General features: G+C 42.8%; 1 protein-coding gene across 5 annotated transcripts in view; it reads left to right on the forward strand.

The window, feature by feature from the left end:
• The window catches only part of LOC128745160 (leucine-rich repeat flightless-interacting protein 2), a 134,248-nt gene that overhangs the window by 12,832 nt on the left and 94,584 nt on the right, over positions 1-26,832 (forward strand). Inside the window, exons 2-3 of one of the 5 annotated variants that reach the window (XM_053842169.1) lie at positions 9,316-9,452; positions 18,704-19,439. In XM_053842169.1, coding sequence (XP_053698144.1) covers positions 19,353-19,439 — 87 coding nt within the window. In that variant the 5' untranslated portion in view covers positions 9,316-9,452; positions 18,704-19,352. Of the gene's footprint in view, positions 1-9,315; positions 9,453-9,482; positions 9,794-18,703; positions 19,440-26,832 lie in introns of those variants that run through there. The other 4 variants (XM_053842170.1, XM_053842172.1, XM_053842173.1 and 1 more) reach the window with 4 other exon arrangements.

Genomic DNA, 26,832 nt, shown 5'->3' on the forward strand with positions numbered 1-26,832 from the left:
ACTGGGTCGCTACAATGCTGAACATCGCTGACGATGCATCGAAATAGTAGAACCCGCTGGATCTTTCCGCTCTGGTTCCGTGGCCCTGACTTTCTGTGGGGATCGAAAAATGATTGGCCTGTCGTCGAGTCCAAATTTGAACACACAGCAGAGAAGAAACGACCACATGTGTTGCATCATTTCTTCCAACGTACCCTATTGCGATGGGGCTACTTCTCGGAGGGGAAATACCGGGTACTATCGAAAGAACCCATCATCACCGGACCTCTAAGGCAAAAGGAAGTTGTAGCATTACACTTAGTTAAGTAAAATTTAGATCGAGCAACCCCTCGTTTCGATGGTCTGCTCAGAATTATGCTAGTTGAGTCGAGGAGAGAAAGAGTACCACTGGTGGTACGTTTGGTAAATGTGACTACTTGAGTGCCACTGAGTTGTTCGCCCACTGGAACTCGGGAAGGAGGTTCGTTTCTGGCTTCAAAAGAAACGGTTCGGTTGGATCCGAAACTCCGAATGCAAGAAACCAATACCTTATAACTTACAAATAACTTCGTAAGTGATTACGTAATTCCGGTTAAGATGTATTTTTACAATGCCTCGCTGACCTGAGGGACGACAAACTGTTGCTCTGCCACTTTGTTCCAGACCGTGGAAGAGTTCGGCAGTGTTTAAAGTTTTTCTTGCTTCGCACCGCGAAGTGATCAAAAGGTATCACGTGTAAGGGCAAGATAGTTCAATTAGTAGTACTTAATGTAGTTTTACTTATAGATAGATAGCTCGTTCGATTTTGGTGCAAGCTAGTGGATTCAGTTCAGATTGAATATCGGGCAATCCGATTTCCTGAAAAAAGGTAGAAACAGCTAGAGACGCCATCGTTCCGAGCTACATCGACCGTTCCCGTTCATCCGCCGTTATACCACGCCGTCTAGTGACAAGAGTTTCCTGGTCATCCGTCAACCACGATCAGAAGAACGCCGTTGTATGTATGTATGTATGTATGGGGGTTGTATGTATGTATGTATGTATGTATGGGGGTAGCCACCAGCACCTCAAGGGTTTCCCATTGTATGCAAGTAGAATTACTGCAGAATCGAATTTATCTACCTAGCAACTTTCATGTCAATGCTGTTCGTGAAGGACCAGAAGGGGTTGGGTGGATCTATAAGCAATGTCGCTTATATGATTCCACGGGAATATAAGACGCTCCTTCCAGCATAGACTTCCGGTTTCTAGATACGTAACTTCGCCGTGCAAACTTATCTTGCGTGATGATTTGTGTGCTAGAAGGGCGCGTCAAATTCCTCTCCGACCTTATATGACTTGGGCTGGTTACCACACCACGATCAGAAGAACGCCGTTCGCCAAAAACTACGCGCGTTACCTGGAAGCCGCGCTCGGGTCAGCACGTTCCCGCATTCGCGGGACACCGAGCATATCACGCGGATCGCAGGAGTAAAAGGAGGTACCACGTAAAGCCATGGTAGTGAGCACAATTTAATTTCTTTTGTCATGCGTGTATTAGCGCTCGTTTCCTAACCTCAATATTGATTGTGTTGTGGATACCGTAATATGCAATAAGTAACTATAGAAACCGTCTACTGTAGTGCTATCGTTATTATTAATATGTCACAAGATGTATGCAACGCTTGCGGCTGTGAAAATCCTCCACCAGTCGGAAAACATAGGAAACGTTCCAGAAAAAACAAAGCGAGCAACGAGCGAGCTGTAAATTGAATTTGCTGCGATGGTTGCTCCATCTGGTCCCACACCTGCTGTGTTCGTATCAATGATGCAGTTTTACCAGTACTCGTGCATTTTTGGTACTTCTACGGCGACTGCTGTGCTCTGGGAAACCTTATTGCTAAACCAGAAACGTCTCAACCCTCATCGACATCCAGTGACCTGAAGCAAATCACTAATCACATCGAAGACCTAACCTCTAAATTAACCAGCTTACGGTCAGAACTCGAGTGCCTTCGTTCGACGAATAAAAAGTTATTTGATCGTCTCCACAGCCGTATACAAGATGCAACACGTCAGAAGAAAGGCATACTGAACAACGGAAAATGTTAGATGAAATGGAACGGAAACTAGAAATGATTGAATCTGGTGCGAAACTTGCAAGTACCTGCTCAAAAAGCGTCAATAATGTTAGAATGGCAATAAACAAAGTTCCAATGCAACCCGGCGAGAGAGTCTCAGCCATTGTTGGGAAAATATTCGGTCTCCTCAATGTTTCTGACCTGACGCCGCATGTCGTGAATTGTTTTCGTCTACCCGTAAAACCATCTAAACGGTCAGATCGTTCCATTACTCCGACCATCATCGTAATTTTCGACGATCGAGGAGCTCGTGATGCTGTACTCCGCCGATATTTTGAACGATGTCCATGTCCATGTCAAACTATGTCGGATTTTCACGGATCTCCCGTTAAATTACCGTTTTACCATCAATGAAATGCTTCCCGTCTCTATCTTTCGGATCCGCAATCTGGCACTGAGACTGAAGCACAAAAAAGTGGTACAGTCGGTATTTGTACGCAACGGCTTAGTCTCTATACGGCTGTTCCATCAAACACGTTACATTCTTATTAAAGATGTCAATCACCTTATTGAGTTGACAAATCCCGAAAATAGGACTAAGTCAACATCTTTAGGCGCAGTAGAAGCCGATTCTCCTCATGTATCACATCCTAGCTCGCTGCAGGACAGACGGCTTTAAAAATATATTTTTAATGCCCAGAATCAGCCATACCAACCTCCGTATCGGGCATCTCAACGTCCGAAGTTTAGAACGTCATATTGATGGTGTTAAAATTTTGCTCAATAATTGCCAATATTAATTCTTTGCGATAACTGAAACCATGCTCCGACCCTCATCACCTGTTGGTCCCATCCGAGTTCCAGCCTAGAACTTTATTCGTCACTCCTTGCTTAATGGAAATGGAAACAGAACTAGATCGTTTGGCGGCGTGGGACTGTATGTTCAAAAAGGAATTAAAGCGACGCACACGAGCCAGGAGAGAACAGAGCAAACCGTCTAGAGTTTCTGGCAATTCAAACAAAAATTAACATCTGCGTTGTTGTGGTATATAACCCGTCTGGATCCAATCCGCTATTCACCCAGTGTTATGAAAAGCTTTTGGTAGACCTACATGAATTTGGTTTTGACAGAATCTATCTCGTTGGCGACCATAATATAAATGTGGCCGCTAGTCGCCCCTGCGGCAATATGATGGCCCTGAATCGAATTCAGTCATTTTTTAACTTAAGTCTTCTACCAACTACTGCCACACGAATCACCGAGCAGAGCGCGACAACCATCGATCTACTAGTGACAGACTCCCCTTCCTCAATCTGCAAGTCAAAAACGCACTATGGAAGTGCTGTTTCAGACCACAAGGTAGTGTACCTGATTGCCGATGTCCGTGTACCCCGTGCCGCTCTTCAAGCTATACGAATACGTAATATGCGTAGCATTAATACTGTTCGACTGCAAGCAGACTTCCAAGCAACTGATTTACGAGAGATATAGGACACGGCTGATGTTAACCGCAAAGTTGAGCTTGCAACAGCAAAATTGCAGTCCCTTCTGGAAGCTCATGCCCCGAGCAGAATTATTCAAGTTCGGGACAAGCGTACCCCCTGGATTACCCGAGACATCGAAGAGGCTATAACAGTAAGAGACCTCGCCTATACGCTATATGTAAGAAATCCCAACCGCTCCAGAAACTCACCGCAATGGCAGGAGTATGTACAAAATCGCGATAGGGTTAAATCGCTGATCTTTAACGCTAAAAAGCAATATGCTGACAGAAATTTTGCACACGATCTCCCAGCCAAACAACTTTGGAACAACCTGAAGAGAGAAGGAATACACACAAATTCAAAGAACAAATCCCCCAACGATTTTGATGGTGATCAACTTAACCAGTTTTTCACTGAAGGACATCTATTGCTGGAAAACAGACGCAATATTCCGCCCTCTACGCATATCGAAACTCAACGCATAGTTATCCAGCAAGAACTTCGCCTTCGGCCTACCAGTGTTATTGAAGTGGCCAAGAAAATGTCCGAGATTTCGTCCAATGCTATCGGAAGCGATGATTTACCGATTTCGTTTGTGAAAATGTTGAACCCGTTCATTCTCCCATTACTGAAACACATATTCAATGCCATCATCGCGTGTAAAGTATTTCCATCATCTTGGAAAAAAGCGGTTGTAACACCAATTCCAAAATCGAATAATACTACTACTCTCAAAGATTTTCGACCCATTAGCGTCCTTCCGGCGATCTCAAAGATTCTAGAGAAGATTTTGCTTACACAAATTGCCGATCATCTAGACGTCTCTAACCCACACTTGATAGCCGAACATCAGTCAGGTTTTCGACGCGGATATAGCACTACAACCGCACTTGCAGAAATAACGCATAACATTTACAGCAGCCTCGACAAACACCGATGTAATGTAATGGTGCTAGTTGACCTCTCGCTAGCCTTCAATTGCGTCAACCATCAAATCCTTCAACAAAAACTGAGCCACGAATTTGGATTCTCGACGGCAGCCTGTGATCTGATCTCATCTTTTCTCGACCAACGCAGCCAAGTTGTCAAGCTAGGCGAGTCAACATCTCCAGAAAGACAACTAGTAGATGGAACACCCCAAGGATCGTGTTTGAGTGCTTTGCTGTTTAGCCTGTACATCAACAGTCTCCCGAGTGTTCTTAAATGCCGGTACCAGCTGTATGCAGATGACCTTCAAATCTACACCTCTGGACTCGTGGGGCATGTCGATAATCTTATAAACACCATAAATCAAGACCTTAATGCTATCGAAGTCTGGACCAAACAAAATTTATTATCTCCCAATCCACAAAAAACTCAAGCAATTATTTTTTGCTAGCAAAATGGTGTTTGTCCACAAAGTAACATCATTTTCTGCGGAGAATCGATTCAGCTCTCAGACAATGTGACTAATCTGGGGCTCATTATGGATAAAAACCTGAAATGGACCCCTCAAATTAATAATATCGTGAAGAAAGTTTATAATACTCTCCGGACGTTTCGTCGATTCCAGAGTGTGCTATCCACAGCTACTAGAAAAAAGCTGGCCCAAGCTGTTATCGCACCCTTATACACTTACTGTGAGGTAGTGTACTTCCCAGGATTAACAATGAACCTGAAACAGCAACTTCTTCGAAGCTTCAAATCAGTCGTGCGTTTCGTCTACAACCTCCGTCGTCGCGATACCACAGCGGAAGTTCGTCATACGATTTTAGGAAGAGACCTGTTAGATAATTATAGACTACGAATCTGCTGCTTTCTACGTCGCGGCTACCTACGTGAACTACGTAGTTACCTGCTACGGCATCTTCAACCAGGCATAAACGACCGAGCCAGGTCATTTGTCCTCCCACATCACTCAACTTCCAGCGGAAGGAGCGTGCTCATAAGGGGGGCGATGTGGAATAGCATACCTTTGGCCGTCAGGCAATTACCATCCTTAGCCTTATTTAAAAAACACCTCAATTAGAGATAATATTTTTATACTTTTTTTATAAATTTTAATCTGTTATTATTTAATATGTGTTTACCATGTTTTATAAATGTGCTTTCCTTGACTTGAGTAAAAGCAATGTAGCTGACAGGTTTTCGTCATATTAGTGATAATAAATTACAAATTACAAAATGCGCATGTACAAAATTTCCCCCTCCGCATATATTCGCCCGACGTCGAGCGGTCGGTTCAGTGCACTGATCGTCTCGGAAAATTCCTGCTAACTCATAAATTTGAGAGACGAGAATTCGAGATCACAACCCCCAGTGACAAACGTTGGATAATTTTGCCCTTCGGTTACCGTTTTCAGGATATAATTTTATATTTTGTTTGCAAGCGGCTGACGCCGCCGAGTTTTTTTAGAGTTGTGGTGGATTGCTGAAGTAGTTTCTGGTACAGTTGAACCGTCTTCAAACCGAAAGTCAGAAACAAACTAAACCCGCCCGTAAGAGTGGTCTCCAGAGGTGGCATAAACCGCAGCGCAAACCAAAAGACACACATTCTTAAATAACACAACACTCGCCATGCGGTGTGTGTTCGCCCACAAATTCCCTTCAGTGCCTCTTTTGCTAAACACGCTCTTTCGTGTTTTACGCGCACCAGGAAAAGGCAGTCGCAAACGCAGAGTGATAAATTTGCTGCGTGCTTTACCACACCAAGAGCCGCACTCTGCGCGGCTGGATTGTACACCCTGCGCTGGGTCAGTTGAAGTGGTGTGATTGAAAAAAAAAACATTTTTTCTGTTGCGTCGCCTGATCCGTACTAACTTAGCATAGACCATATTAGTTGTTCAGTGCAGCGTGTATTTTCACTTTTAAAAGGGCAGAAAATTTGTAAATACAAAACAATTTTTTGCGTTAATTCCGCACGGAGTGTGGCAAAGGGCAGCACCAAGTGCTGTTTGGATGATCACTCACTGGGCGATTTTCACCGAGTGCTGTCGATCGCTCCCACTCCGCTTTCGCTCGTACGCTGTGTGCATATTAGCTGTAGAGGTGTGTTGCCGAATCGCTCTGTGCGACAAGGCATAATATTGGAACATTGGGCGCATAGTGTGAGCGAATGACAGCCCTGGTGGTCTCAATTAGCTGGGCAAACACGACAAGGCGAATGGTCTCCTTCTGAACTGAGAAGTTCATCCTCCATTCGGTGCAAGGTGCGGAGTTTTATAAAGAGAAACCCGAGAATCCGAAACCGTTGCCGTGGAAGAGCGTGTTGCCAAAGAGTAGTTCGCTGTACAAACTTATTCCAGTCATCGATGGAGGGTGATTGTTGCGAATGATAGGTCGCATTGACGAATGCGCACATGTTGAGACGTGCAGAAGCGTATTTGAGAACGATGACACTTCTGCAAGATCCGTCTGGCGTAACCGGATGCCCCGGAGATGTTTGATCTGGCGTCGTCCTTTCTCGTACGTCGGCGTCGGTTACTTGTACGTTGTTGTCGGTATGTACGTTGTTGTCTGTAGAAGTACTGAAAACGGATGGGTCGTCCTCGTGTCCTATCTAACTACGCGAGCGGTAAATCTCGAATTCGCCCACAGCCTCAGCACCGACTCGTGCATGCTCGCCATCCAAAACTTCTTTGCCCGAAAAGGTGCCCCGGTGCAGATAGTTAGCGATCGCCGCACCAACTTCATCGGAGCCAGTCGCGAGCTGAAGGGAATCTTACAACAATTGAACCGGAACAAACTGAAACTGAATATTTTTTTGAAACGATGGTTCTACAATTGATGAAGGGACGGTAATGGAAAGTAATGAAGAAGGGAATGAAGGTAGGAGTCACAAAGACATCTTGTTAAGCGTAGCTACCTGTTACCCCCCCCCCCCCACCTTCCTTTCCACTCTTCTCCCCTCCATTCCCAAAAAATCCTTCTTCATAACTTTCCCTTACCGTCCCTTCATCAATTGTAGAACCATCGTTTCAAAAAAAATAATAATATTTGCCTGACCGCATTTCAAGGTCATGACTAAAATCACGAGGTTTGGTCAATTGAAACTGAATGAAATATTTCGTCGCCGCCGATACGAAATGGTCGTTCAACCCGCCCGCATCACCACATTTCGGCGGAGTCTAGGAACATCTCGTTCAACCCATACAGAAAGTCCTAAAGCACCTCCAAGTCACACACACACACACCAACAGAGAAAAAACTGAGAAATGGATTTACTGAAATCGAGCTTACTATCAACTCCTGGTCTCTGACAGAATTACCATCAAACAATGAGCTTTTCCAAGCGCTCTAAGCCGTCGATCGCAGCTACGTCGTTGAAGTTCACCTGAAAGATGTCCCAGGTTTATGCCAACCAATTTTGGCGTCTCTGGATAGCTGAGTTCCTGCCCACACTTACACGAAGGACGAAGTGATTCAACCGAGTCAAACCGACCACCGAAGGAGACATCGGTGTCTACGTAGACGACACGCTGCCAAGGAATCGTTAGCCGAAAGGTCGCGTGGTTTGTGCAATGTGCTCCAAAGATGGACAGGTCCGATGTGCAGTTATGTGCAGACTGAACATGAAACTTTCCGTTGTGACTCACTTTCTTCAACATTACGTTGAAGCCGTAATTCGTTCGTAATGTCAGCGAACCAGTGGGATGAAGTTGAAGGTGAAAAAATTACAGCAAAACTAACGTTTGGTGAACGAGGGAAAAATTGAATCTTAAAAACTAGTCAAAACTAGTAAATTAATTGAAAGGAATTACTTTGCCTAAAAAATAGTAAAGGTAGTCACACGGTAGTAAAATTGTTCTGTGCTGTGATTGCCTCAAGTGTTGTTTATAAAGGTGATCTATTTAAAATATATAAATATATATAGACTTATAGTTGAATGCAAAGCTATTGAGTTGTTGCATCAATATTAAGTATGTTTTATTATTGTGCTTCTTTATATCTCAGGAAGTTAAATACTTGAAGTTGTACTTATAGTTACCGCCTTACTACACATAATATCGATTATCGCGCTACCAGGAATATATATTTTTTTCTTACAATACTTATCTCTAAGACACAGTATTTTTTCAAACAGAAATAGTATTAATATTCCGGTATCTACATTAGAATGACGACTGCCAACACAGATATATTTAAACCGAGTTTTCCGCTTCTATCATCTGCTGATTAAACATTGAAATATCCAATGGTGTAAAATCTGAAGCGTTCTAAAGCACCATCGTTGCTTTGCCACATAACCACTAGCTCGTATGAGCGTGGAAAATGACCCAACCGCAGGAGCTGCATGACAATGTAGTATATTTTAAGTTGACAGCCACTTTTCTTCGCCTGCGTTCATCACTGAGAAATTCGCGATTTCGACATGCTCTGGCATACTGGTTTTGTCTAGTTGGGAAGATATTTTTTTTGGTTTTCAAATGGCACTGCCAATTGGACAGTATGTTCTTATTATTATCTATCAGTTTTGCACTGCTTTGTAAGTTTTACTCAACTTATCGCATATTTATTTATTTATTTCATTAAAACCCATTAGCCTTCCACCTAATATTCAAAGCAAACATGCAACACCGCAATCAACTCAAGACTCGAGAAACACTACATTTGATTGCTAGCAACTTTTCTCGTTTCTTTTCCTCTCAATAATGGCAATACCCCCGTCTCATCGACGGGATCTGTTGTGGCTTTTATTAGTGATAGTAAGACTGTAACGTGATTCATATTAATTTGGATTTGGATTTTTTCTCACCTGTTCTTTCTTCTTATTTCTCTCTTTCTCCATTCCCGGTTTACGTGCTGTGCGTAGCGTATAGACCCGACGAATCTCGCTGGCTTAGAGGTACTTAACAACCGGCCCACTTGGCCTATCCGCTTCCAATCAACCACGCATCCATCCAGCCATCCATCCATTCTTTGCGGCAAACTGCAGTGGCCATTACCTGAGTGAGTGGATTTCCATTCAAGAAATTCATATTCTGCACATTCATTCAGAAACAAGCAAACTCCGCGTAGACAACTATTGACGCAAGTGTATAGGTACGTGTACGTGAAGTGGGCAAAGACAACAAACGTAATCGCACAACAGGTGGTTTTGACTATACGGGAAATCGAAGAGCAAACCGATATATTGGAAAGGAAACTGTGGCGGCAAGCTGGTTTATTAGTTGAAAAAGTTGTATCAAAGTTGTTGAAAAAAAACGGACAAAATCAACGTTTACTAAAAGTAGACCAACAGCAGGTTTTCAATGGGACATCAGAGAAATTTTGGAAGACGTAGAAAAAATGTACGTACATGACTGTTGTGTGATGTTCATAGTACCTTGATTTAAGTTGTGTTGTTCCAGAGTTTGTTTTTATATTTTTAGAGTTCTATGTAAACCATTACAACGGCTGATTGTCTTGTCCCTATCTAATTTTTGTTTTTTTGATAGTTGTTAACGTGTTAATGATAAGCTTTTTTTGCAGCCGATGATGGTTGTGAATTTTTCGTTCTGTTTATAGTAACAGTTACAAAGAAAGTTTAGAACTGTGACACTGCGTAAGTAAGACAACATGCTTATCAATTTGACGATCTATTTTCTCAAAAAAGAGGGGTTTCAGTAAATGTGTTAATAACATCTATTTCCGATATTCTTTGTGGCCGTAAGGTCAACAAATCGGCTTGGCAAGGGAAGGCTGGGTTCGATCCTCGGCAATCAAAAACATTTCTTTTAAAAAACTATGTAAGATCATCCCAATATTAAATCAATGAAATTCGATTCGATCACGCTTCTGACGGAAAAAGATTTTAGAATGCAACTCCTAGTCCAGATTAGACAGAACAGATGACAGAAATATCGGAAAAAATAAATTCAATGTTAGTGACCACACTAAGACATGAACAGGCAAGGTTAAGTGTTTTTGATTTCTTGGCTTTGTTGATTTTTTTTGTTGAAATGATAACTTGTTATACTTTTTCGACCTCTAACGTTTCGGTCTACTTTCCTTCGACTATTATCAGACGCTATTAAGAAATCAGGAAATATTTTTTTTGCCAATTCTTTAAACTGTTCCTTTCCAGTGGGTGTTAATTATCAAGAATTCCTCTCCACTGTATTCAGTCCCCGTCGCCAATTCGTTGAACGTCTCGTCGGTGTCAACCTGGTCGAGCCATCTAGCACGTTGGGCCCCTCTATTCCTGGTCCCGGCGGGTTTTTTGAAAAAAAAAAACGGATTTGACTGCACAGTCGTCCGTGACACTTGCGACGTGGCCGACCCACGGTAGTCCCAACTTTCGCCAGATGTGCAGCGGGAATCTCTCCAAGTAATGCCTGCAACTCGTGATTTGTATGCCTACGCCAGCCACTCTCCGCTATTCGTTTATAGTCCGCAACACCTTTCGTTCAAATACGGCAAGTGCACGAATGTTTTCTGTAAGCAAAGTTATTAGTTCTCATGTTCGTAGAGGACTATCGTTCTGATTAGCGTTTTGTACATCGTCAGTTTTGTGCGGCGGCATATGCTCTTTGATCGAAGCGTCTTACGGAGGAAAAGTAGGCTCTACTTTCAACTTGAATGCATCGTTAAATCTCCGTAGGATGCGAACGTTGTTTTCTCCGAGGCCTCTTCCTACCAGATATTTGGTTTTCGACACACTGGTTTGTAACCCAATCATCCGAGCTTCCGTTTTAAGTCATGCGTAGATTGCCTGCGCCGTCCCAAGGACTCGAGATTGCCCCTGAAACACGTACGTAGCACATCACACGCTTCAGAGTAAGTTTATAAGTAAGTAAGTGCTCGTCATTATCTATCATAGCTGTTCGCACTCGACTGCATCATATGCTGCCCTGTAATCCACGAAAGTATAATGCGTGGGCACATTGCACTCCTGACATTTCTGGAGAATTTATCGGAGAGTAAAAATTTGGTCCGGTATAGCACGGGCCCCTATAAAGCCCGCCTGGTACTGCCGTACGAATTCTGTTGCTGTTGGAGATAGACGACGCAAAATCTGGGAGAGCACCTTTTAGGCGGCGTTGATCAGCGTACTGCCACGGAATTACAGCAATCTATCCAGTCGCCTTTTTTGTAGATGGTACAAGCCACACCTTTCACTCACTCCTCCGGTAGTTTCTCCTCCTCCCAGATCCTTGAAATTATCCAGGAAAGTGCCGTTGCTAGCGGTTCTTGGCCATTTTTGTAGAGTTTTGCCGTGAGTTGACCCTTTGCCTTTCCGGCGGCTCTATTATTCTTCAATTGACCGATTTCTCGCCCGGCCTCTTCGAGATCGAGAGCCGGTACGCTGTTATCGTTTGTAGGCACTCTCAGCAACTTCTGTACCGTCCTCTGTTATATCTCCGTTGAGATGCTCATCGAGGAACTGCTTCCATCTATCAACCACCTCGCGCTCGTTTGTGACCAGACTTCCTACCTAGTCATTCCGCGCTCGTCGATACTTGGCCAAATTCTCCCACGTGACAATGCTTAGATAGTTTTTCCAAGCTCTTTTTTTTTGCTCTCCATCGCTTGTTGGTATTCCCTGTTAAACCAATCATTTCGTACGCTCGAGGCTTCTTCACCTAGCATCGCGGTTTCGGCCCCATTGACTGCCAAGCGTATACTACTCCATCCGTCTTCGACGGTCGAAGCCTCTAGCTCCACAGAGGAAGGTACAGCTTTATCCAGTACGCGGGTGTAATTCGCAGCAACTCGCGGATTGTTTAATTACCGAATATTTAACAGAAGAGGGCGGCTTTGTCGCGAGGTATAAACCGTCGATAGTTTTGAGCGCACATGTACTGCTACCAGGTCCGAGTCGATATACGCGCACCCCGTAGGGAGTGTACGTTGGTGTCATTTAAGCGGTGCGAGAAAAACCGGCCATCGACGACGACGGCCACACCTTCTCGCCTTCGCAGTTACTCGCCATGGCGTTTACCTGTCGCCAGGATAGGTTCTCGTCTACAGCCCGGATGTCGATGGCTAAGCTGCGTCGCCATGCACCTCTAGGTCTGCCTCTTCTACGCTGTCCTTGTGGATTCCAGTCGAGTGCTTCTCTGCAAACCTCGTTCGCTCCTTTCCTCAAGGTGTGTCCGATCCACTTCCTCCTACGTCCACGAATTTCGGTGGCTATCGGCCGTTGATGACACCGACAATGGAATTCCTCATTGGATATCCAGTTATCAAGCCACCAGACACGAATGATGTATCGCATGCACCGGTTAATGAATACCTGCAGTTTTTGCGTTGTCTCCAAAGAGATGCACCACGTTTCGCAGGCATACAGCAGTACGGATTTACCGTTTGAATTAAAGTGTCGGGTTTTTGTACGTAGAGTGATCTGGTTTGAGCGCCAAATGTTTCGCAGACCTGCAAAGGCACCAGTCTTAGTACCACCATCGAGCGTTGTCTGGTTACCAAGGTATTAGAAGGCATCAACTGAAATCTCATGACAGTGCAAAAGTCCCTCTTCTAGTTAAGTGTGCTGAGGAACGCAATGAGTCTTCGCCAGAGACGGCTATAATAAAGGGTATCTCACATCAAATTGCCTCACGGAAAAAATCGCTGTAGAACATTGCCTAGTTGACCGATTCTTTTCAAACTCATATAGTAAAATATAACCAATTAGTAAGCTTTTGGCATTTTTATTTCATTCAACTTCAATACCATAACCGTACACACTTAAAATTTATTACCGAACACCGCGATTTCAAATCTGAGGAGGAATCTGAGGAGATCAAATCTGAGAAATACATGAAGAAAAAGCGGGTTTCCGTACAGAAGAAGCTGCAGCCAGATGTTGAACTTAAAACTTTTTACCGAACACCGCAATTTTTTGACGAAATTAGAACTGCGAACGTTCAGTGAAAATTTCCCAATAGAATGATCCGATACCTTTGAATGCAAAACATCCCCTAACTATTGTTTTAGCTCCGCCATGTTTTATTGTCTTTATCCTATACAGGGATTGGTGCTCTGTGGCAGGTGGACGTTTCACATACTGACGCCGGCCTTTTGTACTAAATGACACTACTTTGAACCCATCAAGCCATTAAATCAATCTTCGATACCTTTGTAATCAATTCTCTGGGTGCTCTGGGATGGTTTGTTGCCGCGAGTTTCAGCCTTGGCATTGCTCCATTTTAAGGCAGTGCCTTTCATTTTAGTAGAGTATCCTCCAGAAATATTCGAATAGCTCTGCACCACTGGTATTGTTTTAAACGGTACAATATGGCCACTGTAACTAGTAAAAACCAAAAGCAATAAACAGCATGCCTTTTTTGTGGGCAATATATAGCACGCCTTTTTCGTGGGAGATGTTACCACCACATACTGAAATAGTTTGTTGTTGAGAGTAAGAAGGGGCAAAAGTGCGATTCCATGATTTAGCAGTGCACATTTCGAATAAATCGACAACTTTTGTTATGGATGAGTGATCACTTTGACAGCTTGAATCTATCGTATACATTTGTTGTTTGCAAAGCAAAGTGTTTTTAAGTGGTTTCAACCCAGAGCAAAGCAAGCTTGCTGAGTTATGCGTAAATGTTATTGCGATCTTGATGTAAATGTCGTGCTACGGCAAATACGCTATCAACAGGAGGTTATTGTTATTTGGTTAAAAATTATAGTAGCATTTCACATTACTCAAACATCTGTTTTGAAAATGCGGTGAGAAAAATTCACAAAATATATTTCTATTTTTCATAATTTGATCAAACAACCTTACAGAGCAAAAGTGCGATTCACGGACGGGGCAAAAGTGCAATTCACGGACAATACAAAAGTGCGTAGTAGATAATTAGCAGTTTAATTAAAATCGGTTGAGGGGATCATGACGAAAACGACGATTTTTTTATAAAATCCAATATGCCGACCAAATCCAAGATGGCCGCTAAAAATTTTTGGCCCCATATGAAATCCCAATTCTTTTTTACAGAACCGGACCATTTGTTAGTTGTTTCATGGCAAGTTTATGAAATATCACATGATATAGATTTCAAGGTTTGCTTAAAATTCAACTTTTTTTGAAACTGTTAGGCCCCTTGGCGAACGAGGGGTCCACTATTTCGCGGTATCAAAAGTGTAAGACTTATTTTTTAACCATTTTCAACCAATTAAGCGCAAAAGTTTCAATATTTGATGACCTCGTGTCAGTACATAGTGGCTGCGTTTCAGCGAGAATTACTCAGTGCAAAACTGCTAATTATCTACTACGCACTTTTGTATTGTCCGTGAATTGCACTTTTGCCCCGTCCGTGAATCGCACTTTTGCTCTGTAAGGTTGTTTAAAAGCTCAGGATATTTTCTAAAAGCCACCCATAGCTCTTTTTTTGCAGGTGCTGCAATTTTCGAGTTATATTTTTAATAAGAACATTAAACCCTTTCCCCCTACGATAAAACTGAACCTTGTCGTGGTGTAGGGCTTTTTAACTAATCAGTAAATGAACAGCGGTCACGTTTACTTCTGAATGTGGGTATATATCAAAATACTTTTGTGATTTCAAGTGGGACTCGGGGTAAAAATTTACCAAATGTGATTGTTGCGTTGTTCAGAAAGTGCTTTTATTCCGTTTAAGAATAAGACCAGTATGGGGATCTCTGACAATAGATGAAGTTTTCTGGGATTCATCCCTATTTATCACAACTGTCACAAATATCTCCGAAAAATGTCGGATTGATTGAGTTGGTCGGGGGCTTAGGGTTAGCAAGGGTATGTAAGCGGGATACCAGATCCGATTGGATGCCGAAGGACCACTCTGTAATGATTACGGGTAATAGCACTTCTTAGGTAGCAGATGGGAAAATTAAGTCAATTCGTGTCGCGTGTTCGAGTTTCGGCTAGGCTGTGCTGCTAGTTAGAGTAGGATTTTTGCACTGGCCTCGTGGCTGTCCTGAGCTCTGATGGCCGCCCGCGGGCTCTGTTTAAGCCCAGAGCTTTACAGCACTTTGGTCTCAAGGGTTGGAAGGCGGGCGAGTCTCTATATTTTGAAGCTTCTGTCGACTACCGCGAACGTCCAGCTTGTGCTGCGCTCAATTTGCTTTGTATCGTGGGAATGCACTGTGAATGCTAAGGGGATGAAAGATTAAATTTGCCCTGATAAGTTGATAACCACTAATGCTCCGAAATTTGTCTTACCTATTGGTTCATTTGTGGTTGTTTGTGTTGGAAAACTGAAAGCGGGCGCGCGGTTGAAGACCGGTGTCAGGCGGGGCTGACGAATTCTCCACTTCTTCACTATACCACATATTGCAACTCGAGTGATACAAAAAGTCCAAAGCACATTTACAAATTCGATCTATTATTTTTCTTCTCATCATCATCATTATCATCATCATCGTCATCATCATCATTATAATTAAAATATGACATTTCGGCCTTTGGCAGAGAGATCTTAGAGTCAGTTCGTGGAGTCCGCGCAGGGCCGAAACGCCTCCGCCTGCGGGTATAGGCGTGACGGCTATGCTTGGGGCTCTACCTGTATTTTAGTGGGCGCCAGTGCCTGTCTCGTCAGGTAGAACTGATGTTTGAGGTCTCCCTGACACTTTGTTGACATCACAAAAGGGCCCAGCGCAGAGTTTTATACGCTATTAAGCGACCAGTTGGATAACCCGAAAAAAAGGAAATAAGAACATTAAACCCTTTCCAGAAGTTAGTCTAGACCAATGTTGGGAAACTACACTCAAAAAAATCAGCACGTCAAGTTTACGTGAAAACATAGGTAATTCTCATCCATCACACTTTTCATGCAACATTCACGTGAATTGTTGGTAACTCGCACTCATACTAACCAATTTACGTGCGATCCCGGTAAGTTGTATCAATTTTCCCTTTAACTAGTACATGAAGCTCACGTAAGTTGCTGTACAGAAGTTTACATGATTTTTCACGTGGATGCGACGTGCCGATTTTTTTGAGTGTAGTTGCTTATTTACATGAATTCTTTACAGACACCAAGTTTCATTGAATTCTAAGAGCAAAAAACGGTAACAGCAGTGCTATCTGCCGAGTTAAAGTTGAATTAACAAACACATACTAGGGTGTGTATGTTAAAAAATGGATACCCGCAAAGGCGCAAACACGTATGCAATACATTACCACGCACGCACACGTATCTTCCACCAAAACATGTACACACAGTGACACACACAACTTCAATTTTTGTCGGGAGGGATGCGGGCATGTGATACATACAGGTGTGGCAATGCACGATGGGCAAAAACGAGAGAAAAAAACGGACGCAATTAAGATGCGGCCTGCAGGTTTATAAAATATACGTGATCTTAAGTAAAATTTTCCGGAGAATCGCGTGGTGCCCACCCCTTTCCTGTTTGTCATCGGGAAGTGCCCCATTTTGCACCTTTTCCCCTATTTTTAACATTTTTTATCCTTATTGGATTATTCCAAGCAAGGTTTTGAGAAAACAAACCGGAAAAATCTACATATTTTGTGTAAAAAAGTCCGCAGAATCGAATAGGGCTTATCTCATTTACTTTAGGGCACATTAATTTTTTTGGTTGAATTCGCGTTTCGTATGGTCGGTTTGATAACGGGAGCTCAACCAAAAAAAAGTGCTCTAAACTAAATAAGATAAGCCCTATTCGATTCTGTGGACTTTTTTACACAAAATTAGGCCATTACAAATATTTAAAAAAGTTTTTGTCCCTCCGGTGTAGGACCACTAAAGGGGGGGGGCGAAAAAAAAAACAGTGAATTTTTTAATCGAGCAAAAAAAATATGGATTTTAGGCATTTTTATTTTAAGTTTAAACGTGAACACCAAATCTATTCTTGCTTTTAATATATACGTTGTTAATTTCCATGCAAAAATCTACGAAAAAAAGAAAATTTTTTTGGCCGATTTTCGGAAATTCCACTGGTTGAATTTCCATTTCTATTCCATGCTAGAAGCGTTAACTCAACTCGAACACTCATTTTTCAAGTTTTTCAGGCTGTAGAGCTCACAGGCAAATGATTTTATAAAAAAAATTAACTCATATCCTACAAATTATTTTTTTGCCCCCCGATTTTTCAAGCCAATTTCCAAGGGGGGGGGGGGTGACAAAAACTTTTAATATGATTTGCAATGGCCTTATTAGGTTTTTAACTTTTGTTTTCTGAAAGCCTTGCTTACAACAGTCCGATAAGGGTGAAAAATATTAAAAATGGGGGAAAATAGGCAAAATGGGGCACTTCCCGATGATAAACAGGAAAGGGGTCGGCACCACGCTATTCTCCGGAAAATTTTATATTTGTGAAATTAGTGTATTAGTGGGATTAGTGAAATGAAGAAATTTCATCATGGTGTGGCTGACATCGTAAATCGACCATTCACGATCAAGCGTGACTTCAAACTCCAAAAACAAACCCCATTGTCCGACGCGGCTGGTTTTTGTAGTTTGACGTCCATTACTGATATGTCACTACTAATAGCATCAAATGTCTTATTGTTCCACACCTCTTTAAACTTCATTGGTGCTCTGTTGCTTATGTTACTTGTCATTTGTGTTCAAGGAAGAGTTGCCAGTTTTTATTATGGATTGTTTTAGCTGAGACTTGAGCTGTAAATTTTGGTAACAATCATTTACCTAATTATTCAAGTTGACCAAAACTCAGAGTCTCGAACTTCTTAATTACTCTTCATCATTTTTGTAAGCCGGTGTTACGTGGTACATAAATATCATACAATTACGTTAAAAACCGCGTAATTTGCAAATTTATGCAATAAACTCATTGAGTTTTTTAGTGTAATCTTTAGGGTTGCACTTGGCTCGTGATGAGTTTTCATACATCAAATTTGAGCTGCCTTTGCCAAACGGTTCACAGTTGTTTAGCTTTGCAATGTTTAAGAGTGTTTTAGTGACCGCACGTACTAAAAACATATTTTACCACCGATGACTAATTGTAATCGTTCGCAAACCGCGGCCGAGAAACCAATTCCAGCGTGAACCCGTCTAAATACGAGCCTACTTAGTAGCGCCTGTGCGAAACCGATTCCTGCAGCAAAGCTCGCGTATGCGGCCGCCGTGACTTTTCATCTTCCTTTCCGCTCCATGTACTCCGTCCTTCGGCATCGACCGCGGCGAAAGGCTGTGTGCATTAACGAAACTGCTGAATATTTAATGTATGTCTTTTTTCTTCTCTGATTTTCTTCCATATATGTCCGTCCTGGATCTTTACACGAACGAACGACCCATCGGCCACAACCTAAACGATAGCCACAGAAACAGAAACAGCCGGTACAAGCCCAACTATTACTACTACAACACCAATCACGCTGACAGAAAGCATCGCCATCTTCACCCAGTCACCGCATCAGAGGTGAATGGTTTCATCACGTCACCCACTGACCGATTAGCTAGCTAAATAGGCTCACTACATTCAGGATCTTTGGCGCGCAACAACTAACTACAGAAAAAAAAACACATCCAGTTTATCAAAAAAGGCCGTTACTGATCCGTCAATAACATCCGAGAAGTGCTGCAGAAAATAAAATCGATACTGTGATTTACTTCGTCTGTATTTAATTTTCTGTGTTAATCTATTACTGTGTTTTGTTTACTGTGTGATATGTTCTACTAGATAGTGTTGCAAATAGTGCGAAAAAAGATTCCAGCAAGTGAGCATTCTATACGTAGCAAACTTAGGTGGGGGAGCAAGTGTTCAAACGCAACTGAAAATTAGTTCCCCACGAAAAATCGAAAGCGACCTGTGAAGGTCGGCGGTACCTAACCGGTTAAAAGTGACCAATTGACCGCGACTGGTCCACCGCTAAAAACATACGGTGCCCACGGTTGTGTGCGGTCGCTGCTGCTAGGGTGCGTGCGTGCGTGTCCTGTTTACAAGGTGACGGCCGGAAGCGACAAGATGGACAGTCCCGGCGCTGTTGGAAGGCGTCGTGGAAACTCACGCATCAATGCCGAAGATCAAGCGCTCGACCAGATCGCCAAAGAGGTGAGTAGTAGTAGACTTTCGATCTTGTTGTTTACATTTGTTTCAAGACTTTGTTTTGATGGCGCGCGCGCGCATATGTGCGTAGGCTCGCGATTGTGTGCAGGAAAGAAACTTCCCGTTATATTTGTCGACTGACCCTGAGTTTGGCGGCAATCGTTCGCTGGCAGTCGCCGCGCCGAGCTTAACCACTCCGAAAGGAAACACAACTGCAACTGCGGAAGTTATGGCCGTAATAACTATACCGCTATTATCGTATAATTCTCTGCTTCATGCAAGTCGCACTCAGATCAAGGTCCGATAGATGTTCTGTACACAATTGAATGCTTTAGTTTTTTGTGTGGGTTCTACTATCAAAAGTAGCTACTTTAAGTGGGCTATTTTTTTTACAGACTCTTTTGATTTGAGAATAATTGATTAGGTAAAGGGAGTTGGCCGTAATAAATTCAGTTATTTTAGTTGTTGATTCTATAAGTCTTTCCGCTCAAGTTGATCACCACACAATTTGACACACCGCTGAAATTCACATTCTGCATATTTTTACACCCACTTTCGGGTGGACATAAATTAGGATTCAAAGTAGTAGAAAAATAGTATATAATTTTTGGAATTTTATTTTTATTGGTCAAATTTTTTTAAATCTTATATCATCTGGCAGTGGGTGGAGCAGTCATATGTATATTTTCAATAATTTCATGGCGAAAGCAATTTCAAAATTTTTTTGTTTCTATTTTGTTTAAATCTTTAGTATTACTTATTCCTTTTCTGAAATATCATGCAAAGTCACGTTTTCTTGACGTTTGCCGTGGAACCGTCAAAGCTGGCATATACCTGCCTAATCAGTTTTGTTGGGGAACCATGTTTAAGCGTAATCTGGCATAATACACACAAGAGCTGTCTTGCATTTTATAAACAAATGTTGCGTCTGCCATTTATGTTATCAAAATTATCACAAAGTAAACGCTTGGTTTATTATGGAAGGCCGCTCTCGAAAACCATACTAATTTGTGTTATTTTATACACTAAGTTAGTGGGAAAGTGGTTGTTTGACCAAAGTGATCGCTCTGTTCAATACATACCTAAACTACGCGTTCAATGTGGTACTACCGCTCTCCACAAACGCAATGTCAATGAACCCAATACGCCGGGGATGCTCGTCAAATATGCAATGATTACACATATTCCTAGACACCACGTGAAGAAAATGTCGATCAATAGCTAACCGGCAAAATAATAGAATGTGTCCATCTTCCCAATTCCCCCAAAATTACCCGAAACAAGTGTGTTGGGATATACATATTGATACCCTTGCTAAGCGATACTTTACACAATGCAACTGACTAGACAGTGGAACTCTTGAAACGGCCAACGCCAAAGTCCAAAAGGTCCTAATCGATTAGATGTGGATAACTGACCACACCGTCAATCTCTGCCACATTTTTCGGCCGGACATTCCGAATTCCGTTTGCGGCAGGCTTAGCTAGATCCCAAGAAATATGTGTTACATTAAATGCTTTGATTTGGGACCGGAGAACACAGCCGATCCCTTTCGGATAGTTGTGAAGCGCAGTGGCTTCTTTTCAGTTCTGTTTATCAAAGTCCGAGGAAGATCACCCAATAGAGAAAACTGCAGGTTCATTCCAAATCCAAGTCAATGTCAAACTATTCGTTTTATTTTAAATCCAAATTCAATCTTATCCAAATCCAGGTCAAATCCATTCCAAATACAATTCTAATTTAACCCACATCGTATGCTATTTAAAGCACATTAAAATTCAAATTCAATGCAAATTCAACTCATGTCCAGGTTAAATCTAATCCCAATATCACCTTTATCTATTTGAAATCTAATTTTAATTTGATCCAAATCCATTTTAATCCGAATACAAATTCAATTTCAATCTAAATAAAATCCAGATCAAAGCCTTCCTTAATGTAGATCTAATTTAGAATCTTTAGATCTAAAATTAAAATCAAGTCCAATCCAAAGGCAAGTAAATTCCTATCTAATTCTACTCCAAATTCAACCCAATTCAGGTGCATTTTATCAAAGTCCGACGAGGATCAGACAGTGGAGAAAACTCTAGATTTTCAGATGCTTCATTTGGATATAAAACATTCTTCTGAAGATCCATGTTACACTCGCACAACTAGCGCACAGATTTCCAATGTATCCACAGGCAAACTACAATCCAAATACAATACAATTTTAACCACAGCCTGATGCAAATTCTGACACAATTTATATTTAGGTCAAATTCCGACCATATTTAATTCAAATACATTTGAAATGTAATCCAAATCCACTCCAAATTCCATACAAATCATATCCTAATTAAAATTAAAGTAAGTCTCAAGCCATAATATAGGTCATATAAATCTAAGCCAATTCAAACCTAAACCTAACCCAAGTCGAATTTAAATCCAACCTGACTCAAATCACATTTAGTGGGAAATCCATTCAAGACCAATGCCAAAAAAATTCCGTTCAGCTTTAATGTAAACCCAATACAAATCCAAATCTAATCTAATCCTAATCCAATGCCAATTAAATCCTATTTAAATTTTAAATTTCAAATCTAGATCTGACTTATCTATTTGCATTACACATCCATTTTAAGTCAATCAACCCCAATGTAAATCAAATCTAAATCAATTCCAAATATAATTCAAGTCTACTGTGAACGCAGGTAATTATTAAAATTCATAATTTAAGGGTAAGCTTTGAAATTGAAATTGAAATCAATAAAGTTGTGACGCGTGGGCCCATTTTGGCGAAAATTTGGTTCGTAATGGCGTGAACCCCATGAAACCCGTCTGATATCTCCTTACGAAACCTTGTGCTATCGGTAACATCGGCATAACAGCATCTGGGATAGTACCTTACAGACGGCGTTTACCAGCGTTATACCGCGATAGTTGCAGCAGTCGAGTCGATCATTCTTTTTGTAGATGCATCATATGGAGGAAGCTGCCACAGCTCATTTCGTTTAACTGAATCGTACGCCGCCTTGAAGTCTATAATCAAGTGGTGAGTCTGCAAGTTGAATTTCCGGAATTTATCGAGGTTCTGTCGCAAGGTAAACATTTGGTCCGTCGTAGAGCGTCTCCTTCGAAAACCGCACTGTTGTTCGCCAATAAAGGTTTCCTGCAATGGTCTCAGTCTGAAAAACAGTATGCAGAACTGAAGAGAGTAATTCCTCGATAATTGCTGCATTCGAGTCAATGGCCCTTTTTGTAAATAGGACATATGAGACCTTCCAACCAGTCCGTAGGTAATTCCTCCTTAATCCATATCTTTACTATTACCTGATCGATTGCACAATACAGCGTTTAGTATCGACTTTCAAAAGTTCGGCGGAGGTGTCGTCCTTTTCAGTTGCTTTGCCGTTTTTCAGCTCTCTCGCTGCTTTCCTAACCTCGTCCAAAGTTGGTGGATCCACAAAGTGTCCATCATGCTATTTCTGTTGACCATCTTGTTCACCATTCAACAATGCATAGAAATGTTGTTTTCAACGTCTAGCCACCTCCGATCTTTCGGTAATCAAGTTCCCCTCCTTGTAGTTGCACGTAACAGCAGTTGACACAGTCCGGTTCCTGATTCCGTTGATCGTATTAAAGAAGTTTCTCGTATCGTGCCTTTCGAAGCGATTCTCCACCTCCGCAAGAACGCGATCCCAGTGCTGGCGTTTCTTACAACGGTGAAGTCTCTTTTTGGCAGCTCTAGCATCTCGGTATCTCTCTCTCTGCTCTGGCGTGTCACAGATGTAGCCAATATGTGACTTCTGGCTCGATCCTGCTCATCAGCCACTCGCTGGCACTCTACGTCAAACCACTCACTGGAAGTGGCTGCAGCAGTAGTACCAAACACTTCTCGTGCTGTAGTACTGATCTAATCGTAGATGTGCCTCCACTGTTCGTTCAGGTTCTCTCCGAGTTGTTCACCGATCCGCTCATCAGTCTTCCGAGAGCACTCTGCACTAACTCCTTCCGCTAATAACCGCTGAATATTTAGTGGTATCTTCTTGGTTGGTTTCGATTTGAATTCGTTGGACAACCGGGCGCGGATCTTGCTTACTACGAGATAGTGTTCCGAGTCGACGGTTGGTCCCCGGAAGGATCGCACGTCTGCGAAATCAGAAAAGTGCCGGCCATCAACCAGAACGTGGTCAATCTGAGAGCAGGCCATTAGGATGTTTCCAGGTGTGCTTCCGAATGTTCTATCGTGCAAAATGGGTACTACAGATAACCATTCCTCTGGCTCATACCATTGTCATTTGTGGTAAGATGGAGGCTTTCTCTACCAATAACGGGGCGAAAGAACTCTTCACGTCCGACCTATGCAATTGTATCCGCGATGACTATCTTTATGTCATGTCTTGGGCACTCTGCATCTGTCCTGTCGAGAAGATCATAGAACGTCTCTTTTGCGTCATCGGGTTTGTCGTTCGTCGGGACATACACATTTATCAGGCTGTAGTTAAAAAATTTGTACGGCTAAACACCTAAATTCAAAAACTAACAACATTCAAGCAAATTCGGAGCGGAATATTCGGCATCGACCTAGGCGACGGAGCAAGGACTACGAATGGAGACTCGGTACTTGGAACTGTAGATCGCTAAATTTCGCAGGTTGCGAGCGGGTGCTGATTGAACAGCTAGAATCCCGCAAACTCGGCATCGTCGCTCTGCAGGAAATCTGTCGCAAAGGAGGGAAGGTATGGAAGATCCGTGGCGGAAAGGCCCAGTTTTACCAGAGCGGTGGCGCTACCAACGAACTGGGAAAGGGCTTTGTAGTGCTGGGCGGAATGCAGGATCGCGTGATGGATTGGAAGGCGATCAACGAGAGAATGTGTGTATTGAGGATAAAGGGCCGTTTCTTCAATTATAGCATCATTAACGGGCACTGCCCGCACGAAGGTAGACCCGACGATGAGAAAGAAGCGTTCTACGCGAGGCTGGAGTACACAAAATGATTGGTTTGATGGGGAATGCCAACAAGCGGTGCGGCCAACAATTATCTAACTATTGCCACTAGAGAGAACCTGGCCAAATACCGACGAGCTAGGAACCAGTTGACCACGATCCTGAGGAGAAAAAAACGCCAAAAGGAGGACAGAGATCGTGAAGAATTAGAGCAACTATTCCGAGCTAATGACACGCGCTAGTTTTATGAGAAGGTGAACCAAACTCGGAAGGGCTACACACCGAAACCTGACATGTGTAGGGACGAGGGAGGGAATCTAATTACAAACGAGCGCGAGGTGGTCGACATGTGGAAGCAGTTCTTCGATGAACACCTCAATCGCGAAGTCGCAGAAGGAGGCGGAACGGAAATTAACCTAGGAGCGCCCATAGAAGATAGTAATGCCCTAGCACCTGATCTCCAAGAAGTCAAACGAGAAATCAGGCTGCTGAAGACCAATAAAGCCGCTGGGAAGGACCGCCTACCGGCAGATCTTTATAGACATGGCGGAGAAACGCTAGCAAAGGCTCTACACTGGATTATTTCGAGGATTTGGGAGGAGGAAAAGCTACCGGAGGAATGGATGGAAGGAGTGGTTTGTCCCATCTACAAAAAGGGTGATCGGCTAGACTGCTGCAACTATCGTGGTATTACGCTGGTAAACGCTGCCTACAAGGTACTCTCCCAGATCCTGTTACGCCGGCTGTCACCGATAGCACAAGGTTTCGTAGGGAATTATCAGGCGGGTTTCATGGGGGCTCGCGCAACTGCAGACCAAATTTTTACTATCCGGCAGATCTTGTAGAAACGTGCCCACGCATCACATCTTTATTGGTTTCAAAGCAGCATACGATACAGTCGATCGAGACAAGCTATGGCAGATAATGCACGAATACGGTTTTCCGGACAAACTGACGCGACTGATCAGAGCTACATTGGATCGAGTGATGTGTTTCGTACGCATCTCTGGGACACTCCAGTCCCTTCGAGACGCGACGAGGGTTGAGACAAGGTGACGGTCTATCCTGCATGCTGTTCAACATCGCTCTTGAGGGGGTGATCCGACGAGCGGGCATCGAAACGAGAGGAACGATTTTTACCAAGAGTAGCCAACTTCTAGGCTTTGCAGATGACTTCGATATCATAGCCAGGAACTTTGCAACGGCGGAGGCAATCTACGCCAGACTGAAAGCGGAGTCTAGGAAAATTGGGCTAAAAATTAATGTGTCGAAGACCAAATACATGAAAGGAAGAGGCTCAAAGGAAACAAACACGCGCCTCCCACGGACGGTAACCGTTGACGGCGACGAACTAGAAGTGGTAGAGGAGTTCGTGTATTTGGGATCGCTGGTGACCGCGGACAACAACACTAGTACGGAGATCCAGCGGCGCATCCAAGCAAGAAATCGGGCCTACTTTGCCCTTCGTAAAACGCTACGATCATGAAGCATACGTCGCCGCACGAAGCTAACAATGTACAAAACCATTATTAGACCGGTAGTTCTTTATGGACTTGAAGCCGTGACGCTGCTTACGGAGGACATACGCGCCCTTGCCGTGTTTGAGCGGAAAGTGCTGCGGACGATATTTGGCGGAGTACAAACTGAAAGCGAAGAGTGGCGGAGACGTATGAATCACGAGCTACAGGCACTGCTTGGGGAGACTCCCATCGTACATCTAGCGAAAGTTAGCAGGCTACGGTGCGACGAAAATAGTCCTCTTCAACAACCCCACCGGCACCAGGAACAAGGGGCCCAACGTGCACGATGGCTCGACCAGGTCGAAAGCGATTTGCGACTTCTGAGACGACTAGAAAATTGGCGACGAGTGGCCCAAGACCGAGTTGAATGGAGACGAGTGCTTGAAACAGCACGAGCCACCCCGGCTCTATGCTGCTGATGAAGAAGAAGAAGTTTAGCCATTTGAACCATCAGTTTTTCGTTATTGCCTCCCCACTGCACCTCTTTTCAATGTAATTGGTAAGTATGGATAATTATTATTGAAATATGGATTTGCTTAGGACTTGTAAAATTGCTGCAAGACATAATATACAGTATATAATAAAGTTATTCTTAACAGTATTGCCAGCTTTTCAGTTTTTCGTAGGATTGCTAACAGCTAGTTATGGGAATATTGCTTTGAAAAGTTTAGTTGTCTGATCATAGCATTGCAAAATGTTTTTCAACTAGCTGAAAGACATGACTTCTAAAAATCTTTCTTGTTTATTTTTGTTATGAGACTAATAGTCCCTTAGCTTGTATAGTTAATCATGCGGAAAACTGAAAAATTTCCGCAATGTTTGATAGCTTCTTCCATCACAAGTAATGACTGATCATCATTTCCGGCTCTCTAGAGCTTGTAAAATTTCTCACCGAAAATCACAGATCTTATTGCTCGACATTTCCGGGAAAACAAAGCGAGGGTCAGAAC

This window comes from Sabethes cyaneus, chromosome 1, assembly GCF_943734655.1.
Source record: "Sabethes cyaneus chromosome 1, idSabCyanKW18_F2, whole genome shotgun sequence".
Taxonomy (NCBI): domain Eukaryota; kingdom Metazoa; phylum Arthropoda; class Insecta; order Diptera; family Culicidae; genus Sabethes; species Sabethes cyaneus.